General features: G+C 63.8%; 3 protein-coding genes across 8 annotated transcripts; all 3 read left to right on the top strand.

Annotated features, from left to right (window-relative positions):
* Window positions 1-915: 915 nt before the first annotated feature.
* CASTOR1 (cytosolic arginine sensor for mTORC1 subunit 1) lies at window positions 916-6,364 on the top strand. 3 transcript variants are annotated; one of them, XM_065033973.1, is made up of 9 exons: window positions 916-1,091; window positions 1,193-1,263; window positions 3,712-3,905; window positions 4,017-4,149; window positions 4,366-4,489; window positions 5,044-5,157; window positions 5,249-5,331; window positions 5,429-5,519; window positions 5,596-6,364. In XM_065033973.1, exons 1-9 carry the CDS (start codon window positions 979-981, stop codon window positions 5,843-5,845), a joined length of 1,173 nt encoding a protein of 390 aa, XP_064890045.1. In that variant the 5' UTR covers window positions 916-978; the 3' UTR covers window positions 5,846-6,364. The 3 variants fall into 3 exon arrangements, with proteins under 3 accessions (XP_064890045.1, XP_005502974.3, XP_064890044.1); XM_005502917.4 differs by having other exon boundaries at window positions 5,429-5,523; XM_065033972.1 differs by having other exon boundaries at window positions 3,712-4,149; window positions 5,429-5,523.
* Window positions 6,365-6,501: 137 nt separating this feature from the next.
* On the top strand, window positions 6,502-12,405 carry LOC102084650 (LIF, interleukin 6 family cytokine). Of its 2 annotated transcripts, XR_010466840.1 has the most exons (4): window positions 6,502-9,332; window positions 10,160-10,296; window positions 10,400-11,620; window positions 11,689-12,405. XR_010466840.1 is itself a non-coding variant. In XM_021288162.2 (3 exons), the coding sequence occupies exons 1-3, from the start codon at window positions 8,792-8,794 to the stop codon at window positions 10,853-10,855; spliced, it is 1,134 nt and encodes a 377-aa protein (XP_021143837.2). In that variant the 5' UTR covers window positions 6,502-8,791; the 3' UTR covers window positions 10,856-12,405. The 2 variants fall into 2 exon arrangements, 1 of the variants encoding a protein (XP_021143837.2); XM_021288162.2 differs by having other exon boundaries at window positions 10,400-12,405.
* Window positions 12,406-15,932: 3,527 nt separating this feature from the next.
* On the top strand, window positions 15,933-19,827 carry LIF (LIF interleukin 6 family cytokine). 3 transcript variants are annotated; one of them, XM_065033939.1, is made up of 3 exons: window positions 15,933-16,886; window positions 17,828-18,006; window positions 18,189-19,827. In XM_065033939.1, exons 1-3 carry the CDS (start codon window positions 16,754-16,756, stop codon window positions 18,624-18,626), a joined length of 750 nt encoding a protein of 249 aa, XP_064890011.1. In that variant the 5' UTR covers window positions 15,933-16,753; the 3' UTR covers window positions 18,627-19,827. The 3 variants fall into 3 exon arrangements, with proteins under 3 accessions (XP_064890011.1, XP_064890012.1, XP_064890013.1); XM_065033940.1 differs by having other exon boundaries at window positions 15,935-17,613; window positions 18,189-19,822; XM_065033941.1 differs by having other exon boundaries at window positions 15,940-16,205; window positions 18,189-19,804.
* Window positions 19,828-23,533: the final 3,706 nt, after the last annotated feature.

Here is a 23,533-nt window from a genome sequence, read left to right as displayed (position 1 = left end):
GGTGGCTGCCAGGCCCTGGGCTCTCTGGGGTTCCTGGGGGCTGACATGGGGTGAGCGCCCTTCCCGGCACCCAGACCTGCTCCCTCTCCCAGTGCCACAGCCCCCGTGGCCCAACAGAGCCAGGAGCCTCCTAACTGACCCCATGACACCCCAGAACTTGACTTTTTCCACACACAAAATGGTGCCCGGGCCCTCCCCCCCTCCCCGTGCTTCCCACAGGCAGGAATTCTGCCCGAACCTCCGTTCCTCCCTCCAAACCTCCCTGTTCCCGGGGGTGGCTGCAGGACACACCTGGTGCTGGGGATCCCCTCTGCCCCCCAAAACCGCTGTCCTAGTTTTGGTAAATCGCGGCTGCTTTGGGCTCTGTCCTCCCCAGGCCGGGGCCAAGCACGGAGGGTGCTGGGGGGAGCCCGGCCGGGGTGCGGTGGGTACGGCGGGAACCGGACTCCCAGTGCGCCCAGTTCCAGCCTGACTGGTGCCGGTGAGCTGGGCAGGGCTGAGTGCGGGAATGCGGGGGGAGTCCGGGACTCGGAATTTGGGCTGGTTTGGCTAGCCCGGGGCTTCTGGGCGGGTCCTGGCCAGGGTCGGGCACTTCGGGGCTCGGAACTCGGGCTGGGGCGGGTGCTCCGGGGCTTCGGGTCGGGTCCGGGTCGGTCACCCCAAGGCTCGAAATTGGAGCTGTTTTGAGTGTCCCGGAGCTCCGCACCGAGTCCGGGTCCCGCATCCCGGGACTCGGAATTGGGGCTGGATCGGGTACCCCGGGGCTCCGGGTCGGGTCCGGGTCCCGCAGCCCGGGGCTCGGAACTGGCGTTGGGGCGGGTGCTCCGGGCCGGGGCGGGCCCGGGTCGGTCCCGTCGGGACAGCGGGGCCGGGGCGGGGCCGGGGGGGTCAGGGCGGGGCCGCGGTCGCCCCTCCCTCCCGCGGGCGGGGCGGGGCCGGGGCAGCGCTGGTGGCGGCGGCGGGGCCGGTGCGGCCGCCATGGACCTGCACATCCTGGAGCACCGGGTGCGGGTGCTGAGCCTGGCCCGCCGCGGGCTCTGGCTCTACACCCACCCGCTGCTCAAGCTGCTCTTCTTACCCCAGCGCTGCAGGTACCGGCCTTCCTCTCCTTCCTTCTCCTCCTCCTCCGGTGCCCAGCACCACTCCAGCCTCCCAGCTCTGGCGGGGTCGACAGCGCCGGTTTCTTCTTCAGGTGCAAGTTCTTCAGCCTGACGGAGACCCCCGAGGACTACACCATCATGCTGGACGAAGAAGGCTTCAAAGGTACCGTGCGGTGGCCTCTGCGGCCGCCCAGCCCCTCGCAGGGTGGGCTGGCACCGCAGGCACAAGTTGTGCCCGTTCTCAGCCCACCCGAGTGCAGCGATGCTCCGTCCTGGGCCGTGGGGAGCGAGTCCCGGCTTGTAGCGAGGCTCCCTGGGTACGTGCCCATCCCCGGGGCTCCCGGCCTGCAGCGCCTGCGCCGGGGATGTACCAGCTTGCCCAGTTGATGCTCTCCCAGCCTGGCCGCCTTTGCCCTAATAACCCCCTTCCCAGCCGCAGCCACGTCTCCGCCAGCTCATGGGACTGGGCTGTGGAACCAGTGGGGACCGTGTGTGGGACCCCGGCACCAGCTGAAGCTGTTCTGGGCCAGGGGCAGGTACCCCCAGGATCCCCGTGGGAAGCACCCCGGTCTCTTTCTGCACCGGGTACTGCTGCCAGACTTGCTGCCGTTGGTCCCTTGGCCACTGTTATCTTGTCCCCCTGCCCGGTGAGGGCCGGGACCGGCCAGCGTTTCGGCAGAGTGGGGCCAGTTCTGTGCCCCCCAGGGCTGGCAGGGGTACACCCTGCCTGGGGGTGCTGTGGGCAGCAAGGCCCAGGTTTTGGGGTGTCCTGGGGGGGATTGAGCCCTTCTAGGCTGGTCCCCATCCCTAGAAGGTGTCATTTGATGTCCCCACCACCAGTGACCCAGCGCATGCCTGTGCATCAGCCTGACCACTAGTACTGCCGGGGATACTGGCCCAACGGGTCGTGCTGGGGGGGCCGGATCCTGTCCCAGCTTCCCACGCCCAAACCTTCCTGCTGAGGCCGTGAGACCGGCCGCAGTTTATCACCTTGGCGGTGCCCCAAGGAGCAATGGTCAGCGCTGCGGCCATGTGGCACTCGCTGGCCGGATCCAGCTCCCACCTCCCTACCCGGCCCTTTGCTCAGAGACGGGGCCGTGGGGCTGGGCCCCCCCCGCAGAGCCAGAGCTGTTCCCCACGTATTGTTTTATTTCAGGGCTTGCGGACAAATATTCCTCAATCCCGAGGGGAGGGCGGGAAGCGGCGAACAATGGTCCTGCGAGCCGGCAGCCCCGCTGTGCCGTGTCCCCCGCCCCGGGGCTGGGGGGATGCCAGGGTCCCCCCGCTGTGGGGCAGGAGAGGGGCCCCCCAGGAAAGCTGCCCCTTCTCTTCCCTTGGGGATTGGGATTAACCCCCAGGGTGGGTGGCAGGGGACAGTGGGGTCCCCCCCTGTGCCTCACGGCCTCAGCCAGGGTGGTGTTGAAAAGCGATTAAGCAGCAAATGCTGGGACAGGTCCCATGTCCCCAAGTGTCCCCCCCAACACTTGGCCCTGGGCTGGAGCTGAGGCTGTTCTGGCGCTTCCTGCGCAGGAACAGGCGCTGGAAACACCCGCCGAGGGCCCGGATCCGGCCCTGCCCCGAGCCGAGGTTTGGGAGGGGGACCCATCCCCTCATGGGGACCCATCCCCTCATGGGGTCACCCCCCAGGGGTGCCAGACCCCTCCCTGGTGCCAATGTCCCCCCACTGGGTGTGATGAGTTTGCCTTCTCAGTTGGGCTGGGTGCCGGGTGCTCACCTAAGGGCTGGGTGCTGGTGCTGGTGCTGGCGTGGGGCCATCTCCCATAGGTGCTGCCTTTGCTGGGTGTGGGGAGCAGTTTGGAGATCCCTCAGGTGCCCACCCCACCCTGTCCCTTCCAGGGTGGGGCTGAGTAGGGGGTGCCAGAGACAGGGGGTGCTGGGATGAATTCTGGGGCACCCCGGCAGTGCCAACCCCTCTCTGGGCAGGTGGGTGGGTTGGGGGGACAACTGCAGCCCCTGTCCCCCCCAGGACGGGACCAGCCGGTGCACACGCCCCCGCCAACAAAAGCAGCTTTTTGGGAGGCAGCACTGGCCGCACCAGCTGGGGCTCGGCCTGTCCCCGCCAGGGTGGCACCAGGTGCCAGCACCCCTGGGACAGTGCGGTGCCCCTTCCCGTGTCCCCCCCAGCATGTCCCTGGTGCTGGATGCTGGGCTGGGGGGTCCCGGGGTGCAGGGGATGGACTGAGCAGTCCCAAGGCCTGGCTGTGCCGGTTTTGGGGTGCAGAGCACCACAACATCCCCCTGCATCCAGCCCAGGGTGCTGGCATGGGGAAGAGAGACGTGTCCTGGGCCTGGGGGTCAGAGCCTCCACCCCTCTGTCCCTGTGGCCAAATTCAGCGCTTGGAGGGGCTGAACCTTCTCTGGCTCGTTCCAGGCGTGGATGGGGCTGGTCAACGCCCCCAAACCAGTGTCTCCAGCCCCACGCCAGGGACTGATCCTGTCCTGGCTCTGCCGGGCCAGCTCACCTGCCAAGGGCCAGTGTGACACGCGGTGCCCGAGCCGCTGCCAGCCCTGTGGCACGGATGGGCTCACGGCATCGGCTGTGCCGAGCCCCAGGTAGCCTTGTGCCTCAGTTTCCCTTTATCCCTCGCAGAGCTGCCACCCTCAGAGTTCATGCAGGTGGCGGATTCGACATGGCTGGTGCTCAGCGTTGTCTCCAATGGCCGGGCCCCCTCTGGCTCCCAGGCCACCGGCGTCACCAAGATTGCCAGGTCGGTCATCGCGCCGCTGGCCGAGCACCACGTTTCGGTGCTGATGCTCTCCACATACCAGACCGACTTCATCCTGGTGAGCGCTGGGGATGATGGGGACGGGGTCCCTGGTGGCTCTGGCGGGGGTGGGTGGGGACCCTGCTGTCCCCGGGGGTGGCAGTGCCAGCCTGACCCTGCGCCCGGGCAGGTGCGCGAGCGGGACCTGCCGGTGGTGATCCACACGCTGGCCGGGGAGTTCGACATCTACAAGGAGGAGAGCGGCGAGTGTGTCCCTGTCACCTGCGACGACATCAGCAATGGCTTCCTCAAGCCCAAGCCGTGTGAGTGACACCGGGTCTCATGTCCCCAGGGTCACCCCATCCCCAGGGCCACCTGGTCCTGTCCGGGATGCTCCTGCTTGTACCCACATCCTTACTCCCTGGGCTACCCGTGTGCCCGGAGGGATGCTGGGCGGTGGCGGCGGTGGCCACGGGGTGGCACTGCGGGACTGTCCCTGTGCTGTCCCCAAGCCTGACGGGTGCCTGTCCCCCTGGCAGCCGCCAGCCCCACGCTGCACCCGGTGCAGAGCCCCCAGACCCGCTTCTGCATCCTGACCGTGGCCCCCGACACGCTGCCCGCCATTGCCACCATGCTCATCGACGTCCTCTTCTACTCCCATAGGTGGGTCCAGGGGATGGGACATGGCGGTGGCCTCTTGCCTCATGTCACCTGAACCACGGTGACATGTCCCCCCGCTTGCTGCCAGTGGCTTTTCAAGCTCTGGGTGTGTTTTGCAAACTGGTTTTGCCCTCCCAAGCATGGGGGCTGCGGCCACGTGGCACTGGGGGAGATGGGAGCCCTGAGGTGACGTGGGGACAAGCCCCCCAGTGCAGAACAGGAGTTGGGGGGTTGCAAAAGGCTGGTGGGAACCACGCTGGATGTGGGGATGCTCCTGGCTGGGACCACCCGTGTCACCTGGGGTGAGGTCCCTTCTGGTGAGAGTGTCCCACTCTGGAGGCACAGCAGCACTTTGGGGATGCCCCAAAACCTGGCGTGTGGCCAGCACCTGCTGCCCCCCATGTGAGCTGCAGACCCCATGAGCAGCACGCACTCCTGGCCCCCTCTCCTGCCCCCCCCGCCAGCTAACCCCTGAGACACCCAGTGCCACCACCAAGCCCTTCTCCCAATTTTGGGGGTTGTGACCCCTCCCTGTGGCTCTTTCCCCCTCCCCACAGCCCGCCACGGGAGCCCGGTGCCACCAGCCAGGACCTCGACTCCATCACCTTCTTCGCCTTCTCCCTCATCGAGGGCTACATCTCCATTGTCATGGATGCCGAAACCCAGAAGCGGTAGGTGCTGTCTGTCTGTCTATATGTCCGTCTGTCCATCCCATAGCTGGGGGCTCAGGGAGGTTGGGGTCACACTCAGCCCCCCCCTCAGGTTCCCCAGCGACCTGCTGCTGACCAGCTCGACGGGGGAGCTGTGGCGCATGGTGCGGATCGGGGGGCAGCCCCTCGGCTTCGGTGAGTGTGGCCACAGTGGCCGTGTCCCCCCTGTGCCACCCCCACTGGGGCTGTGCCACCGGGGCGACCGCTTACCCCGGGATCCCTTTTCCCCCAGACGAGTGTGGCATTGTGGCGCAGATCGCGGAGCCGCTGGCCGCCGCCGACATTTCAGCCTATTACATCAGCACCTTCAACTTCGATCACGCCCTGGTGAGCCCCTGCGCCTCCCCGGGACCCGCCGCCCGGGGGTGTCCCCAGGGCTGACCCCTCTGTCCCCCGCAGGTCCCCGAGGAGGGCATCGCTGAGGTCATCCAGCTGCTGCAGCAGCGCCAGGACAGTGGCAGATAGCGGCTGCTGTCCCCGCACCGGGTGGCCCAGGACAGTGGCACGGTGGGGTCCCCTGCTACCCACCCCCCCATTCATTATTTTTCAGTTTCGAGGCTCCTGCAGTGTGGGGCAGAGCCGGGTGCAGCGTCACTCCCTGTCTGCTGGGGACATGGGCAATGGTGGCTTCAGGAACCCAGTGGCCTAGTGGATGTGGGACAGTGTCCTGTGGGAGGGCGAGCTGTCCTGGCCATGCCACCCTGTGGGGGACGCCAAAGGGCAGCACCTGCCACCCTCTGTCCCCTTGGGAGGGGAGCAGGTGTCCCCAGGGACCTGCTGGTTGGGGGACATGCCAGAGAGCAGTGATGTGCCACCATGGTGCTGGGGTGGCAGCCCGGGGCTGGCAGGGCATGTCCCCATGCCCTGTGTGTGTCCCCATGGGTGATCCCTTTGAGTGGGGCTGTGATGCTCTAGGGCCCCCCTGGTCTGGCCTCATGGGGGGTGAAAATGTCCCCAGAGCTGTGGGTCCCCCCGCACCCCGAAAATCTCCCAGGGAGAGAATGGGGATGCTGTGGTTCAGCCCCAGCCTGGTGTCACCTCTGGGGTGGCCCTGTGCCCCTGCCTGGGCTGTGGCCTATTGAGGGGGAGCGACGGTGACCCCCCAACTCCTTCCAAGCTGTATTTTCACATAGTTTTTAATAAGTCAATAAAAGTTCTATTATTTGTATGTCTCTGTAGCTGGGGGGTTGGCCCAGAGCCAGTCCCCAGTGTGGTGGCGCTGTGCGGGATGGGAAGGGCTGAGATGTGACAGGGGGATGTGGCACTCCCTGTGTCCCCACTGTGAGGTGACCAGGACAGGACAAGCTCACCGGCCACATTCTTGGGAAAAAAAGGGCAAAGGCTGCAGCCCTCAGCAAATCACCAGCCCTGGGGAAACTGAGGCACAGGCCCCGCTCCTCCCTTTCTGCCCTGCCCCATGCTGGACCAGCTCCCAGCTCTGGGGGAAACTGCAGCACAAAGAGCCGAACTTGACTCCAGGCCTGGGGATGCCCCTATTGTGTTGCCACTGTGTCCCCACATCCTCTCCTGTTGCCACCCCAGACACAGCGGGGTGTGTGGGGTCACGGCTGTCTGTCACCTCCTGGGGCGTCTGGGAGCTCCTGTCAGCCCCTTGGATGGCTGGGGCTGTGTGATGCTGGCCTTATCCCCCATGTCCCCAGCCCCTGGGTGTCCCTGGGGACCACGGCTCGTCAGGAGCACAAGCACAGCAGAAACCCCTTTGGGTTCTGTTCCCCAGGGTGGGCGGCTCCGCAGGGCTCAGCGCGGTTGGCAAACATGGCTCTGCCCCCATCCCGTCCTCCAAAACCAGCCCCACGCCCCTGTGCACCAGGCGGGAGCGTGCGCGGGTCCCGGCGTGTCCCCCCGCGTCACCCCTCGGGTTCCTGCCGCCTCCCGGGGCACTTCTTTCCTGTCTCGTTCTCTTGTCCGCAGTCATGAGATGCCAGTGACGTGCACCCAAGTGATGAAGAAATTTCAGCCGGCCCATGCGGTCACCGGCGCTATTTTTGTCCCCGTTGGGTATTGCACAGCCACCCGCTTTGCTCCAGTAAGGCAGCCACTGCCCAGCCCAGCAGGGACCCTGTGCGCCCCCTGGGAGGTGACAGTGACGTGCAGAGAGACCAGGGCCACCTCTGGCTGTGGGGATCTGAGGGTGGGTGCGATCTACCTGTGTGGTCCTGCTCACCTGGCCAGGGTGTCCGGGGGTCCTGCTGCAGCATCACGCTTGCTGGAGGGTCCCTGGGGTCAGAGAGAGAGAGATGGAGGCATGGACGGATGGATGGACACATGGATAGATGGATGGGTGGATGGATGGATGGACGGACATGGACAAACGGAAGGATGGATAGGCGGATGCATGTATGAGTAGATGGATGGATGGATGGACGAACAGACAGGTGGATGGATGGATGGATGGATGGGTGGATGGATAAATGGACAGACAGGTGGATGTGCATACATACAAATAAAGGAGTGGATGAACGATTGGTTCATTGCATGGATGATGGACAGACAGGTTGTTGGACAGCTGGACAGAAGTATGGGTGGATGGGCAGATGGACGGATGGACAGCTGGCTAACAGACTGCCTAGACAGACAGACAGATGGACAAGCTGCTTCAGCCAAGCAGGCTGGGGAGAAGAGGGTGTTCTCCTGGCTCCTCCACCCCCTCAGGCACCGCCCTGCCCACCCTGAGCCCCCTGGCCCAGCCACGACCTCTGCTGGGGACACCCTGAGGAGGAGGAGGCGGCCGGGAAAGGAAGCAGCGCCAGCCCTGTGCCCAGCAGGGAATCCTGGAGCTCATGGGGCGGCTGGGGAGGGGAAATTCTGGGAAAAGACAACATTTCTTCTTGTGGAAGGGAGCCACAGCCACATGGTTCCACCCCGAGCAGAGGTTGTGGCTGGGTTGTCAGCCCATGCTGCTGCAAAACCCTCGGAACCTGCAAACTGAGTGCGGGGCGGCTTGTGATGGGCACCAGCATCACCCGGATTGCGCTGTATCTCAAAGAGCTGATAAAATACATTCATTTTTATAGGAAGGAAAAAGCCCCTGTCAGTGCCAGGCTCCACCTGTGGGGAAAGGGGAGCTGGGGTGCACAGGGGTTGCAGCGGGTGCTGCTGGCTGTGCTGGGCGCTGTGCTGGGCGCTGTGCACGCCGGGCTGTGCCGTGGTGGCATTGCACAAGGCTGCCACGGCAGCAGGGACAGCTGCCAGCACCGCTGCCCACAACGGCCTTCCGCTGCCCGGCCCTGCGCCCTTGGGCAACACCCGGGGCCCCACGCACGTCCCGGGGTGGCCTTTTGGCACCGGGCGGCTGTGATTCCTCCCTGGGGTCACCCATGGGTGCTGCCGGGATGAACCATGCCACTCTGTGTCCCCTGCTTAGTCAGCACCCCAATTTGTCACCCAGAGGGGTGGTATGAGGGGATGGATGGCCAGAGCATCCTCGAGAGCATCACCCAGTGCCACGGCGGGGTGTGGTACCCAGCCGTGCCGAGATGCTCCGCACTTACCGAGTTTCCATCTCCCTCCTTCCCAGGCTGGATTTTCAGCTCTCATGGCTGGACCTGGTGCAGGAAGCCTTTCATGATGTGACATGGGTGTCCCCACACGGCCAACGTCCCCAAGTGCCAGCCCTGCTACCGCCACCAACCACCGTTACCTTCTTCTGCATTTGGGTTTTGAGGCAGACAGGCTGTTTGCAGTTCAACCAGCCCATTGGGTGCCGAGCAGCAAACCTGGAGTGACTCAGAGCCGCTCTGTCCCAAGAAACCAGGTTTTTGGGCTCTGGCACAACCAGACCCAAGCCAAGCAGTGGGACCATGGGCTGGACCCACTGGGACTCCCTCGAGGAACTGAATCGAAGAATAAGCCCACGGGCAGTCCTGGCATCATTTCCTCCCGCCGGGGTGACTCACCCCGCTCATTGGCCCCGGGGCCGTGGCTTCACTTCTCGCTGCCTTCCCGTTGGGTCCGGGTGCCTCCCGCGGAGGTGGGGGCAAATGGGTGCACTTTAAAAGGCGAGCTTCCCCATCAGGCCGGCAGTAAGGAAGTGGCTTGCGCGCCCGGCGGCCCCACGCCCAGACACCCCGTCCCGGCCATGCGGTGTGGCGGGTGGCCCTTGGGCATGCTGGCAGGTAGGTGGCTGCCGCGTCCCCAAACCGCCCTCTCGCTCGCGCGCCGGGGGCCGCGGGGAGAGCACGGTGGGGCCCGCGTAGGGATGGAGTCGGCGTGCTGCGGCTGATGGTGTCACCCAGGCTGTCACTCCCTGTGCTGCCGCGGTGTCACCTCCCAAGGGTGCTGATGGGGGATGGGGCTGATCCCCGCCATGGCATGTGGGATGGGGAGCACCAGGGATGGGGACTCAGGCGTGCTGCCTTCATCCCAGGGCAGAAGGCATGCTGGGAGGGGGTGGGCAGGAGGGGACACGCACTGGGGTCAGTTTGGGGACAGATGGCAGAGGGTCAGAGGTTAGCTTGCTGGCATGGATCCTGCACACCCTGAAGCCCTTGAGTCAGTGGCTGGATGCTGCGCGCTGATCCAGTGCCACCTCCTGAATCACCACTGGCACATGGCTCTGGGTGACAGCAGGGCTGGGACAGCAATGGGCTGGAGCCAAGGAGCCGAATCCGGGAGTGTCACAGCTGTCCCCTCCTTTGCAGTGGCCTGTGCTGATGGGGGAGCTGTTTGGACAACCACCAGCACTGGGCTGTGTCCCTGGCTGCTCCAGGGCATCTCCATCCTCCTCCTTCTCCCCACCAGGTCCAGAGACTTGGCACAGAGACTGGCTTGTCCCTGCAGCAGGACCAGGGACCAGTGCAGGGGGGCACATGTACCTGGCACACACTGGTGTCACCTCCAGGCTTGACACCAGGGTGATGGGCATGGGGGGACTGGTGGGCTGGAACCTCCCTACACCCAGCAATGCCCCAGTGTCCCCCATGTCACTCCTCTTCCTCCCCAGCTGTCACCAAAGGACTCTTGATCCTCTGGGCAGTGCCTAGCCAGGGGGGACGGCCCCTGCCCCCCCCAACCCTGCAGCAGATCCAGGCGCTGGTGAGACACATGGCCGAGGATGCGCAGGAGCTTTTCACCTTTTACGTGAGTCCCATGCCTGTCCCCTCCATGGGGGGATAATACTGGCGAGGGGGTTCCACGCTGCTCCAGTCCAATGTCCCTGACTGTCCCCCCCGTCCCTGGGCAGGAGGAGAACCAGCACTTGGCCATCCACCACCTCTGCCGCACCAACCGCCCTCCCGAGTGGCTGCGGGGACCCGTGCTGGGCCCCGGGGGGCTGCGGGAGCTGCGAGGGACCATGGCCCGCATGGCGCAGGCGCTGCAGGACATCACCCGCCACCAGCGTGACCTCAACCCCCCTGGCGCTGAAATCCTTCGCCGCTTGGCCAGCACCCACCTGAAGGTGCGGGGGCTCCTCAGCAACCTGGACGGGCTGTTCCCGGCCCCCAGCCCGGTCCCCGGCCACCGGCCGCCCGCCAGCCCCACGGCACCCACCAAGATCTTCCGGCAGAAGCTGGCGGGGTGCCAGATCCTCTGGAGCTACGCCCGCTTCATGGCCAAGCTCAGCGCCCGGCTCGAGGCCCGGAGCCGCCGGGAGAAGCGGAGATCCCACCGGGGCCCACGGCCACCCACACGCTCGTAGTGCAGCTCCGGTGTCACCAGAGCTGTCCCCATCTCCATCATCTCCATCTTCACCCCCATCCCCAGATGACAACTTGCCGGTGGGGACGCTCCTCAGGGACCCTCTGAGCTCCCAGGGGTGAGGACACGAGTGCGCTCGAAGCATCATCCATCGCCTCGGCTTACCATGGGGACCTGGCTGTCCCCGTGCCACCGCGCGGCTGCAGGACAGCCCTGCTCCTGGCAACTCTCCCTTGTCCTGCTCCACATTTCGGCAGCGATGGTGGGTGTCACACACTCGGGTTCACGCGGGTGTCCCCCGGGTGCCCAACGCTGCGGGATGGAGCCGTCCCTTGTCACCGAGTCCTGATGGATTTTCCAGTGATTCAGCGGGTCCGGTGACCCAGCCTGACTCAGCTGTGCTGCCGGCACCGGTGTGTGCCACCGGCACTGTCACCCCCTGCACCGCCCTGCCTGCACCTTCGGGGGTTTGTGCACCCCAGGAAGTGTCTGGGAGTAGAACCCTGTGAGCCTGGTGTCCCTGTAAAGCTGGTGTCCCTGTGAGCGTGGTGTCCCTGTGAGCGTGGTGTCCCCATGAGCCTGGTGTCCCCATGAGCCTGGTGTCCCTGTAAAGCTGGTGTCCCTGTGAGCGTGATGTCCCTGTGAGCCTGGTGTCCCTGTAAAGCTGGTGTCCCTGTGAGCGTGGTGTCCCTGTGAGCCTGGTGTCCCTGTAAAGCTGGTGTCCCTGTGAGCCTGGTGTCCCTGTAAAGCTGGTGTCCCTGTGAGCGTGATGTCCCTGTGAGCATGGTGTCCCTGTAAAGCTGGTGTCCCTGTGAGCCTGGTGTCCCTGTAAAGCTGGTGTCCCTGTGAGCGTGGTGTCCCTGTGAGCTCAGCATCCCTGTGATCTCCATGTCCATGCACACTCAGTGTCCCTACAAGCTCCATGTCCCTGTGCCCTTTGCTGTGCTTGTCCCTACACACTCGTCCCCAGGCCCTCAGCACCTCTGTGCCGTCTCTGTGCCATCAGTGTCCCTGTGTGCTCAGTGTCCCTGTGCAGTGTGTCTGTGCTCACCCTCATGTGTTGGGTGACCCCCTGCTCTTGGTGTCCCCATGCTCCCAGCATCCCTGTGTCCTCAGGGACCCCCATGCTCTTCCATCTGTGCTCAGTGTCCCTGTACCCTCGGTGTCCCTGTGTCCCCAAGCCTCTGAGGCTGTGTCGGGCAGGAGCTCGGCTCTGGCCACTGCGCTGTGACAGTGGGTGGCAGCACCCACCCCCTCCCCACTAATTTATACATTAATATTTGAGTGGTTGTGATATTTATTGAATCTTGGGGTTAATTTAATACATCCCTGCAGTGGGAGAAAAAATATTTAAGGACGTTTTTAATATATAAATATCTATTTTTGTGATAACTTTTTTTGTATTGTGTTAAACTATGAATGTAACGAGGTGTTATTTATAAATATCAAGATTATTTTGTACTGTGAGAAGGGCGGTGGCCACCCCGGGCTCGTGGCACCCCTGTATTTTTGTATAATGGCAGGAGGAAATAAAGAGCTGACTTTGGCCCACGGGCCGCTGAGCGGTTGTGTCCTGGTGTCTGGGTGTCCGTGTGTCCGCGGGCAGAGCAGGGCTGTGCCCAGTGTCCTCACCAGGGCAAGTGGTAGGTGGCACGGGATGTGTTGTGGTGGTGGTGGCACGGGATGTGGCACAGCACAATGGCACACGGTACCCAATGAGACGTGGCATCCGGCACATCGTGGTGCATGGCACAGCGTGGTCCGGCACATGGTGCGGTGTGGCACGCAGCGTGACAAGGCGTGACAGGCCATGGCATGGCCTGGCACTACACAGCATGGCACCACGTGCCGCATGTCACACAGCCCCGTGTGCCACTCGGCACAGCTGCCGGGCCGTTGCAGGGACCAGGCCACCCCTCTGCCACCGGCCCCGCTGAGTCAAAAATCCTAAGACCCGGTCATGTGGCACCGCAGAGTCACTCGTTCCTGCGTGTGCCGGTGCCACCGGGCTGCCCGGCACTGCTGCCTGAGTCAGTCACAGGGAGCATCGCCGCCAGGACGGCCACCGCTGCGCTGGCCCCTGCTGCCATTTGGGGACATTCCTGTTGGGGACAATGTCACCATGAAGCAGCCCAGGCTGGCTTGCCGTGCCGTGGGTCACCGTGACTGTGACGGTGCCACCGCCCACCGGCTGCTGAGCCACCCACCTGGCTCCAAGGAGGGGACGGCTTGCATGGGCTGCAGAGGGGAGGGCACAGGTATGTGACCCCCACCCAGGGAAGGGTGTGGAGGGGTGGGGGGACCCCCATATGTGGGTGCACCCCGGGCTGAGTGTCACCAGAGGGATGCTGGTGGCCCTGGTGTCCCCGCAGGTCAGGGCCACCTGAGTGACCCTGCTGCCCACCCTGGAGCCACCTGGGAAAAGCCACCCCATGGTGGGGACATCCCTTGGCTGAGGTCCCCAAGGGAGCTGCTCACCCCACAGCCATGGGGACCCACCACCTGGCTGGGAGGGAAAGCAGTGGGGTGACACGAGTGGGGTGACACTGGTGGGGCACAGGGCTGGGGAGGAGGCAGCCCCGGGCAGGGGAACATGGGGAGCCCAAGGGGAATTCGGTCCTGGCCATTACTCAGCCCCGGGGTTTCCCAGGGAGGGGACACCAGCCTTAGTCACCCCCCAGCACAGCCCCCCGGCCCCAAACCGGTGTGAGGGCTGAAATCTCAGTGTGTCCTCCACCCTGGGGACAGCACAGGGAGGGGTCCCAGAGGGACAGCACAACAAGGACGGGATGGGCATGGGGCAGGGGGGCAACTATGGGATGGAGCAGTTCTAGGATGGGTTTGGGATAGGATGGGGGCGATTATGGGATAGAGACGAGGCAGGAGGGGGCAGTTCTGGGATGGAGAGGACAGGCTGGGGGTGGGAATGGGGCTAGGGGGCAGTTCTGGGACAGGGATAGGGATGGGGGGCAGTTCTGGGCTGGGGACGGGACGGTGGGCAATTATGGGATGGGGAGTGGTCAGTTCTGGGCTGGAGCAGCAGGGGGCAGCATGGGGACAGGGATGGGCGGGGGGGACACAAGGGGACAGGGATGGGGCGGGGGGCAGCTCTGGTGAGGGATGGGGCAGAGGCAGCTGGAGGGGAGCAGAGCAGCACCATGGCCGCGGTGGCCTTGGGACCCTCCCATGTCCCCATGTCGCCAGCTGGGATGGCAGCAGGGACAGGGGGACAAGCAGAGACAGAGGAACAACAGGGACAGCAGGGACAGAGGGACAACAGGGACATCAGGCAGCATTCAGCCAGACAGGGCCGCTGCCTCCTGCCCAACCTGCCCCCAACTCTGCTCCTGGGGTCCCCAAAGTGGGGACACCCAAGGAACACCCCACCAGCTTCCCATCCCCGCAGCGCCCGCCATGGGGAGGGCTGGATCCTCCCTCCGGTCCCCACTTGTGACCCCCACCCTTGTCACCACCTTGCCAGGCTCCTGCTGCCCGTGCCCGGGGTGCCCGCGCGGGCACGTTCCCGCTCCCAAGCGATGGGAAAGGGGGTTTTCTGGGCATCCCTGGGAAATCGTCCCCGTCCAGCCCGCCCGGAGCAGGGATTGGGGTTTTCCTGCTGGAGTGCCCCCCCCTGCAGAGGGGACACCCCCACCTTTTTATCCTCCCCGAAAAAGCCGTTATAAAATGAACGCCCAAACCCTGCCCATGTCCACGTTCCACCACTGCCGGGAAATTTGGAAAAAGGGCAGAAAACAGCAAATCTGCAGCAATTCCTGTGCAGGAGCCCCCGCTGAGGATGTTCCCTAGTGCCATTAATTAAGAAACACCAGTTCCACAGTTAATTAAGTGCTGTCAGGCCAGCAGATATCCATTGATACACAAGGTGCTGCTCACTGCGCCCCAATAAAACCAGGTGTGAGGCTGCAGGGGGTGAGACAGGGCTGGTCCCCCCCTCCACAGCCCCCTGGCTCCCAGTCCCAGCCCAGTAAGGCCAGACTGGGCTGAAACCAGCTTTGGCTGCTGGGGCATCAACGCCACCTGGCAAACCATGCTGGTCCCCAGGTTCCTGCATGGGGAAACTGAGGCAGCAGCTGTGTGACCAACCTCCCCTGCCCTGTTTCCCGGCACAGGGGGGTCCTGGTGTCCCCCCTTGATGTGTGTCCCCTGTCACCAGGGCCGGCCGGGGTTGTGGTAGCGTTAGCGTCACCGTTCCTCGACTGTCACGCTGGTGGTTTCACGCTGCCAGTGCACCCAGGGCACAAACTTGCTAAACCTGATTAAAAGTTGCAGCTCGGGCCGTACCCTCGGTGAGAAAAAAAAAATATATATATATATAAAACAAACAAAAAAAATCCCTTTAACCTGTTTTTCACCCAAATCAGGGAGCAAACAGCCCTGTGGGACCCCCACAAATGGTTGACCCCCCTGCTTGGGTGTTTGCCCTTACGTTGATTTTAGGATGTTGCCAACCAGCCCATCGCTGCCCTGCTTGTCCTGCCTGCACCGGGCAGGGGCCGGTCCTGCCCTGGAAGGGTTAACCCTGGGGGGCCGGTCCAGCCTCTCCCCGCTCGGTGGGTTTGTCCATTCCTTTATCCCATAGAAAACCCACCCTTTTCATATTTTCACACAAAGGGACAAGGTGGGCTGGGGGACGCCGGTACCATCGCGTCCATCCCACTGCGACCTGCGCTCCCGCACCCCTCCGGGACCCCACCATCACCTCCGCTCACCTTTTATCCCTCCAAAACCACCCCAAAACCCCTAATCAATTTCCCCCCCCTCTTATTTTATTGATTGCTCCAGCAGCCAACGGGGAAGCCCCAGCCCGGGGAGGGGGACCCGGGGGTGAAAGTGCTTGTGGCTGGGTGAGTCACGGCCCCGCGCTCGCCATCGCGCCTCAACGCCGCCACCGGCACCCGCCGCCCCCCGCGACGCCCCCGAACCCCACGTGCCACCACTCGCCTCCCCGGGAGGGCACAGCAATTCATTTTTCCCCCCCCCTTCCCACCCACTTCCCCAGCACCTCCCCGACCCCGCGCGTGAAAAAAACACAAAACCCACAATCCCGGTGACATCAACTTTATCAGAAGTTTATTTCTAAGAATCATTCAGGATTTCCAAAGCCCTCGACTTCCTGATTTCCAGTTTCAATAGAAGTAACGATAGTGCTGCTCCCCCCCGCGTCCCCCCCTCCTCCCCTTTCTTACAACACAGGCTGGCTGCCGGACCGGTATATAAACCCCGAGAAGTCCCCCAGTATGAACATGAATTTCTGAAAACGTCCTCTGCCAACACCAATCTCTATTAAGTTGCTCCCGGGACGCGGCTCACAATGAAGTTCGTACCGGCAGGTAAAAAAAGAGACAAGAAAACAAAATTCCAACTTGGGAGCAATGATTTCCCCTTCTCCCCACTTTTCTTTCCCCCCCTTTCCGCGGGGATGCCCGGGCGGGCGGGTCGCGGTACCCGCAGCCAGGGCTCCCGCCGCGCCGCGCTCCCCCGGGACGAGCATCTCTGGGAATTGGCAGCGGGAGCGCGGCGCGGCGCTGGCGCGGTGCAGCCACATCTGGACACTTATATAACTGGAATTGCTTCCAAACCAAAAAAAAAAGACAAGGGGGGAAGACTTTTTTTTTAAATTTGGGCTTTTTTGGCTTTTTTTTTTTTAAATGTTGTCCCCCCTCCTGCTTTTCCTCCTGCTGGGTGTCTCGATGTCGCGAGCTGCGCTGCCTGGGGAGCACCGGAGGGATGGGGAGGCTGCCAAGTGCAGGACGGGGGGTGGGGGCAACGGCCGCCACCCCAGAGGCCGTGCTGGGGGTCCCATGGTGCAGCACCCACCCGGGACCCCCCACCCATCCAGCACCCATGGGTGCTGAGCCCCACTCTGCCCAGCTGTGACATGGGGACACGGCAAGAGGGGCTTGCAGGGGGTCAGGGCAGCCGTGTCCCATGGGGGTGCGGGTTGGAAGGGTCCCCCCTGTCCTCGTCCCGCGCAGGGGGAAGCGGCGGGTCAGGGCTCACAACACGCCCAGGTAAGTCCTTTCCCACCTGGGCAGGGTAAATAAAGGAAGGTTTGTATTACCCGGCACCGGCGGCACGTCGGAGGCGCTGACAAGTGTGGGCAGCTTCGGCGCTTGTCACGGCCGGGGACGTCACCTGGCAGCACCCCCGCGGCCTCCGGGACCCCCAGGGACATGGCCAGGTCACCGGCCAGCAGAGACCCCGCAGGGACCTGTCCTGAGGACACAGAGCACCATGGCGGGGCTCTGGATGGGCTTGGCCTCCCCGAGCAGGGGTGCTGCTTTGGGGGGTCCCCATGGATGGGGGCTGGAGCACCCCGCTCTCGCCCCGTGGCAGGAGGGGGACGCCGGGGTGACCCAGCTGTGGGCAGCTCAAGGGTCCCCTTGTTCCGCGTCCAGGGATTTGCTGGCCGGCGTCTCTGGCAGCTGCGGCGGCTCTCCCAAGGCTCCTCGGCGCTGCGCCCGCTTCGCAGACGGGGAAACTGAGGCAGGCGGCGGGGCCGGAGGCGGGAGGGAAGGGGGATGCCGGAGGCAGGTTTCCTTGCGGGCGCCCCGCTGAGTCAGCCGGGGCCGGGGTGGGGCCTCGCTCCCGCAGGCCCGGCCGAGGATAACGGAGGGAAAAGCGCTTTGCATATTTGATTAAACCCAACAGGTCGTCACCGGGCCGGTTGCGAAATGTGGGAATGCCACGGGGCGCCCCGCCGGGAAGGGAGGCGGGGGAGCGCCTGCCGGGGGGCAGGTGAGGGCAACGGCAGCGCGAAGGGACGGCGAAGTGGGGGGTCTGGGGCTGCCGGCCGAACCGGACCCTGACCTGAGCAGGACGGGTCCCCGCTCTGGCTGGACGCCCTGCCCTGGGGTGCCGGGGCTGGGGACACCCCGGGAGGATGCTCTGCACCATCACGGACCAGCACCGGCTCGGTGCCCACCATGACGTCCCCTCTCTCCCCGCACAGGCGTCGTGCCCTTCGTGGCCCTGCTCCTGCTGCAGCGGCGGCCGGTGGCCGGGCGGGCGCTGCTGGTGACCGGGTCCAGCTGCCCCGGCCATGGCTTGTGCCGCTCCAACGTCCAGGAGCAGACCCGCAGGCAGGTCGCACTGCTCAACGCCACCGCCCAGGACCTCTTCAGTCTCTACGTAAGTGACATTCGGGAATGGCCGGGACCTATTTGTTCCAAGTGTGTGAGGAGGGAGGGCTGGGGACACCATGGGGATGCTTCAAGCACACAAAGCGGGAGGGCTGGGGATGCCACAGGGATGGTGGCAGAAGTGGGGGAACGGACAGGGGACACTGGGGTGACACTGGCCTCTCTCCCCAGCTGAAGTGCCAGGGAGAGCCGTTCAGCAGCGAGGCCGACAAGCTCTGCAACCCCAGCGGTGTCATCTTCCCGCCGTTTCGCGTCAACCGGACGAGCGAGAGGAAGGAGGTGATGGTGGCCATGTACCAGCTCTTCGCCTTCCTCAACGCCTCGCTGGGGAACATCACGCGCGACCAGGAGGAGCTCAACCCCACAGCCAAGGAGCTCCTCGACCGGCTCCACAACACCACCAAGACCACCCGGGGCCTCATCTCCAACCTCACCTGCCTCCTCTGCAAGAACTACAACATCTTCCAGGTGGACGTCAGTTATGGCGAGAGCTCCAAGGGCAAGGGCACCTTCAGGAAGAAGCAGCAGGGCTGCCAGGTGCTCAGGAAGTATGTGCAGGTCATCGCCCAGGCGGCCCGTGTCCTCCTACCTCATCTCAGCCCCCCCTGAGCGCCCGCCCCCGCTCCTCCACCCACCCCCAGCACTTGGTGAGGACACGGAGCCGGCCGTGCCGTCCCCGCACCGCTGCCTCCTGACCTCCTGCCTTCCTATTTATTACCCTGGACCCTGCACTGGCCCCATCCACACTTTGGTGATTTATTTGCCCCTTCTGGGGTGAACTTCACAGCCTGGTGTGCCCCTGGTGGAGCAGAACCAGGGGGCGCGGCATCCAGCGGGACGAGGCAGCGCATCCCTGGTCCCAGCAGCAGAGGTGACGCCGGGGCACGGGCCGGTCCCAGGATGTGCCTGGGCCATCCCCGTCCTCCCACGGGGTGCGGGGACACGGGGGGGCTGTGAGGGGCTGGACTGTGTCCCCCATGGCCTGCCTCCTCCATCACGGAGAGCAACCCGATGGACATTCCCGAGCATCATCCCAAAGCCTGTACTTCCCTGGGAAGAAGGATTGGCATGAAGGACACCGGGATTCCACAGCTGGTGGGGACACGGGGACACGCTCCCCATGCACATTTTTGGGGCTGGGCTCCCCTACAAGGAGCTGAACTGAGGGTACCGGGGTGGCCGCAGCGGTCGGGGCTGGGTCCCGCTATCTCAAACGAGGCCACTCGCTGGGGACAGAGCTGGTGGCCACCCCAGCGGAGAGCACCGTCTGCCCCACCAGAGAGCATCATCCGCCCCACGCGGGCACGGCGGGGCATGGAGAACCCATCTATCCCCTTTGGAAAAGGGCTTTTCATGTCAGAAGGGCTCTGAATGTACCAGTGGCCCAGCCAAGGGCTGGGTGGTGCAGGGCCAAACATGTGTCCCTGGCACGGGGACGTGGGGACACAGAGACGTGGGGGCGCGGGGACGGGCCCCAGGCCGGTGGCAGGAGGCGCTGGCTCGCTCCTGGCACCGGAGCGGCTGCGAGGGTTATTTATTGCCTCGGTGGACAGCCCAGCATGCACCGAGTGCTCTGACCTGACTTTTAATAATGTTATTAATAATAATAATAATTAATAATAATTAATAATAAGATTTGTGGTAATATATATATATAGAAGTCTATTTAAATATTTATTTTTTTATACTTCTTGTCCCCCTTTTTTAAATAAACCAACAGAAACAGACTGGATTTGACTCCTCTTTGCTGGGTTCCCTTCATGCTCACCCTTACCCTCGGGCTGCCCCGAGCTGCCCCGAACAACCCCAAGCGTTGCTGGGGCCTGTGTCACTGTCCTCTCTCCTTCTTCTCTCCTGCTCTGCTATGGGATGGCTGATTGCAAAGGCATTTTCCCCCGCAGGGGATGCTTAAACCGACACTTTCCAGCTGCTCAGAAGCGCTGGGAGGGTGCAGGGAGTGTCTGGGTGTGGGGACTGTCATGGTGCAGGGAGTATCAAGATGTGGGGAGCATCATGGTGTGGGGAGCATCATGGTGTGGGGAGCATCTCTGCGTGGGGAGCATCTCGGCGTGGGGAGCATCTCGGCGTGGAAATGCCGGGGCCAGCTGGGAAGAGGCAGAGGGAGGCGAGCGAGCATCTGCAGGGAGAGCCAGAGAAAACTGCAGCCGCTTCCCAGGCAGCCCTGGGAGAGGCTCAGCAAAGCTTCGCCGGGGCCAAGACCACCTAAGGCTCCTCCAGGGCCCCGGTCCTCGGCGAGCATCTCGCATGGGGCTGTATCGGTTAACAAGAGGCTGATTATCCAGGAGACGTTGGAGCGGGATGATGAAATTTTCCTCCTCCTCCGGAGCCCTCGGGCCTGCGGCCAAACCTCCCAGGCATGAGACAGCAAGCGGATGAGCTAAGATCCTGTGTGATCATCTCTTGTGTCTCAGAGGAGCCCCGACCAAAAAATCATCGCAAAAATTCAAAAGTTCCCCACCAAACCCCCTCTTTCTCTGCCCCTCTGGGTCGCGCTGCCCGGTTGTGTCCCCCGGCTCCTGCAGGAGGTTTCACAGCATCCGTTTGTCCCCAAAACGGCACTGCCGCAGGCAGCCTCGTGCCACACCAGCGATGACGGGGACAGCAGAGGCGGTGCCCAGCTGCAGTCCCATTGTCCCTTCATGGGGGTGACTGAGCCCCAAAACAGCTCCATCTTCCCTGCCCCGCAGCGGAGGCACCCAGGGACATCCCTGATCCCTTGGGCACGGTGTAGCTTTCATCACCATCCCACCCTGCCAGCAGGGAAGGGACCCTGGGTGTCCCCTGTGCCACTGTCCTGGAGGGTGCCCAGGGTCACAGCCCATTTGTGGGGTGCGTTTCCAGCCTGCACCGTGCTACCAGCTGTCCCCAAACCAGTACGACCCCAAAAACGCAGGGGTGAGCATGGTGACAGCCTTGGAGGGGCCAGAATCATGTTTGGGACCGGCATCATGAAACTCTTTTCCAATCAAAATGATTCTATGATTCTATGAAACAGGGCTGGGCCCTGCAGCAGGTGGTGCCACCACGGCAGCTGCCAGGGTCACCATGTCCCCACAGCTGGGGACACCCAGGTGTCCACCATAGCAATGGCTATCACCACCAGGCCAGCGTATGACCAACATGCTGGGTGTCCAGGCTGAGCCCATCTGCGTCTGAATACCCACACGTCATCCCTGCAGGAACACGGTGGGTGCCCAGGGGTGTCACCAGCCTGTCCCTGAGGGTTGGGGGGTGACAGTGGCCAGGCGATCGGGCTGAGCTCGGCGGGGCCAGGAGCTGAGCTGGGGACGAGGTCCCGCGCAGCAGTGAGGAGCTGTGCACATCTGGATTTCTCACGCTTGCGTTCAGCGTCCCTCCTCAACCAGATGGCAAAAATAAATAAATAGAATAAATCAGAGCCTCCTGACATAAATTGGGAACTCACGCCCGGGCTCTGCGTTTCATGAGTCTCCCTGGAAGACAGTCAAACGCAGGCGAGGACAATGGGTTCACTTCTCCCTGGGGTCGGGTCATTCCCAGTTAAGGCTCATTAGCGGCGAGCGGGGGATTAACTCTTCCTTCCCTGGAAACACGGGTCCTGCTGAATTGTGGATAAGACCCTAAAAATCCAAACACCTCATCCTTCACCCTCCCCTGGGGTTTCGGGGCTGGGGCTGGAGGTGGCCCTGGCTGGTGTCACCGCCCCAGCTCCTGTGAGCCAGGACACGCTGCCCCGCGCTCAGCGGCCGTCCCAGACCCAGGGAGATGGAAAGGGATTTCGGTGACCTCAGCCAGCGGCCGATCCCACCCAGCCGGCGCTCGGGGAAACCAGCCAGCCCCACGAGCCGGACAGCGAGCACCGTGGGGAACCGGCACCGCGGCCTCCCCCGCGGGACTGGCAGAGCCTTCTGAGCCGTTCCACTTCGGCCCCAGGACCACAGGAACTATTTTGGCTGGGGGAAGAGCCAGGGGGGGCTCTGGGGAGCCGCTCATTGTGATGGGAGCGATGCCCGCGCCCCGATAACGGAGCGGTCTGACCATCGGCCCCGAGCGGCAGGTCAGCACTGCCTTCGGGGAGCTCGGTACGTGAGGAGCTGCTCCTGCCCATGGTGAAGTCAGTGCCGCTGCCTGGGTGTGACTGACTGACCTCAGCCTTTGGCCCCGCGGCGCAGATCATGTGCTGACTGACGCCGCGCAACCCGGCCGGACGGGTCCGCACAGCTGCCCCGCGGCCACCGGCCGGACTGGACTTGCCATCCGCGGGCCGCAGGTGCGGTGCTGGGGCACCCTCAGCCCCGCATCCCCCACGAGCGCCCTGTGCTGCGTCCCCAGGGCCAGTGACACAACCCAACCAGGGTCACCCCAGCATTCGGGCCGTTGCCTGAAACACCTGGGTTGAGGCAGCTCACCTGCCCCTGCATCCGCCTGGGTGGCGTCAGACCCGCTGGTGCCCATGGCAAAGCCCCTTCCCCATCCGGGAGGTGCCCTCGGGCCTCGATATTCGGGAACGGTGCTCTGCCAGTAACGATGTCCCTGGCAGGCCTCCGGCCCCACGCCAGGTCCCAGCGGGTCTCCAAGGAAGGGAACATCGCATCTAAAGGGCCGGCCGGCGGCTCTTCCTCACCATCTCGGGCTGGCCACTGGCCCGAGCACGGAAAGAAATGCCGAGTCCATCTGAAACGCATTTGTCCCCGGGCACTGTTGCTGCAATAGCAGATGCTCCTGCGGGTCCCCAACCACATCACAGCTCAGCGGCGCGGGAACTGCACGTTCGCATGGGAAGAAACAGTTCTTGCCCCGAACGGCTCAAAGTCTTAATTGGAGACCAACCGTAACAAATAAACAAGACAATGGGCTGGAGGCGAGATGAACGCAACCTCTGTCGCAGGACCCAGCTCTGAGAGTCGTCTCCATGCCCGGCGGGGGATTTGGCACGGGCCGGCAAGAGCCAGGGGGAGGATGGGGGCCGGATCCGGACCCCCCGGCGGAGCCACTCGCTGTGTGACACCACTGGAGCTCGGGGCTGGCTCGGGAGCTGGATGACACATCCCCAGCGGTCCCCCGAGACTCTTGTCGGCAGCTTTGCTAAGCAAGTGTTTAGTCTTATGGTAAGCTTGGAGTGGGGTCAAATCCAGGCCCCGTGGGTCTCTCCTTGCTGCACCCCAATTTGGGGCTGATGGGGAACCCCCGGGCACCGGGCTTAGAGGACCCTTCTCCATCGCTCTCCATTGAGGACGGGACGTGCTGCCTTGTCTTTCGCTGCGAGTGATGCGCAGGGCCCAGGTATCTGATGGGGTTATCTCAGCACTGCTATCGCCCTCAAACAGAAGATGGAGAAGCTTCCGCAGCTCCGGGGGCTCTCGCCGCTGATGGAGGAGCCTCGATAAAGCGCTTGGCACCCCAAGCAGACACGCAGGGTGCAGAGCACACAGCAGGCAGTGTCGGAAAGGGAGTGAACACCCCAGCTCTTCCATCTCTGCCCAGGGTCTATGTGACAGGTTCTATGTCTCCCTTGC

Source organism: Columba livia, chromosome 17 (genome assembly GCF_036013475.1).
Source record: "Columba livia isolate bColLiv1 breed racing homer chromosome 17, bColLiv1.pat.W.v2, whole genome shotgun sequence".
In the NCBI taxonomy this organism is placed as follows: Eukaryota; Metazoa; Chordata; class Aves; order Columbiformes; family Columbidae; genus Columba; species Columba livia.
The sequence above is the reverse complement of the archived record's forward strand: the minus strand, read 5'-3'. Positions and strand labels throughout refer to the sequence as shown.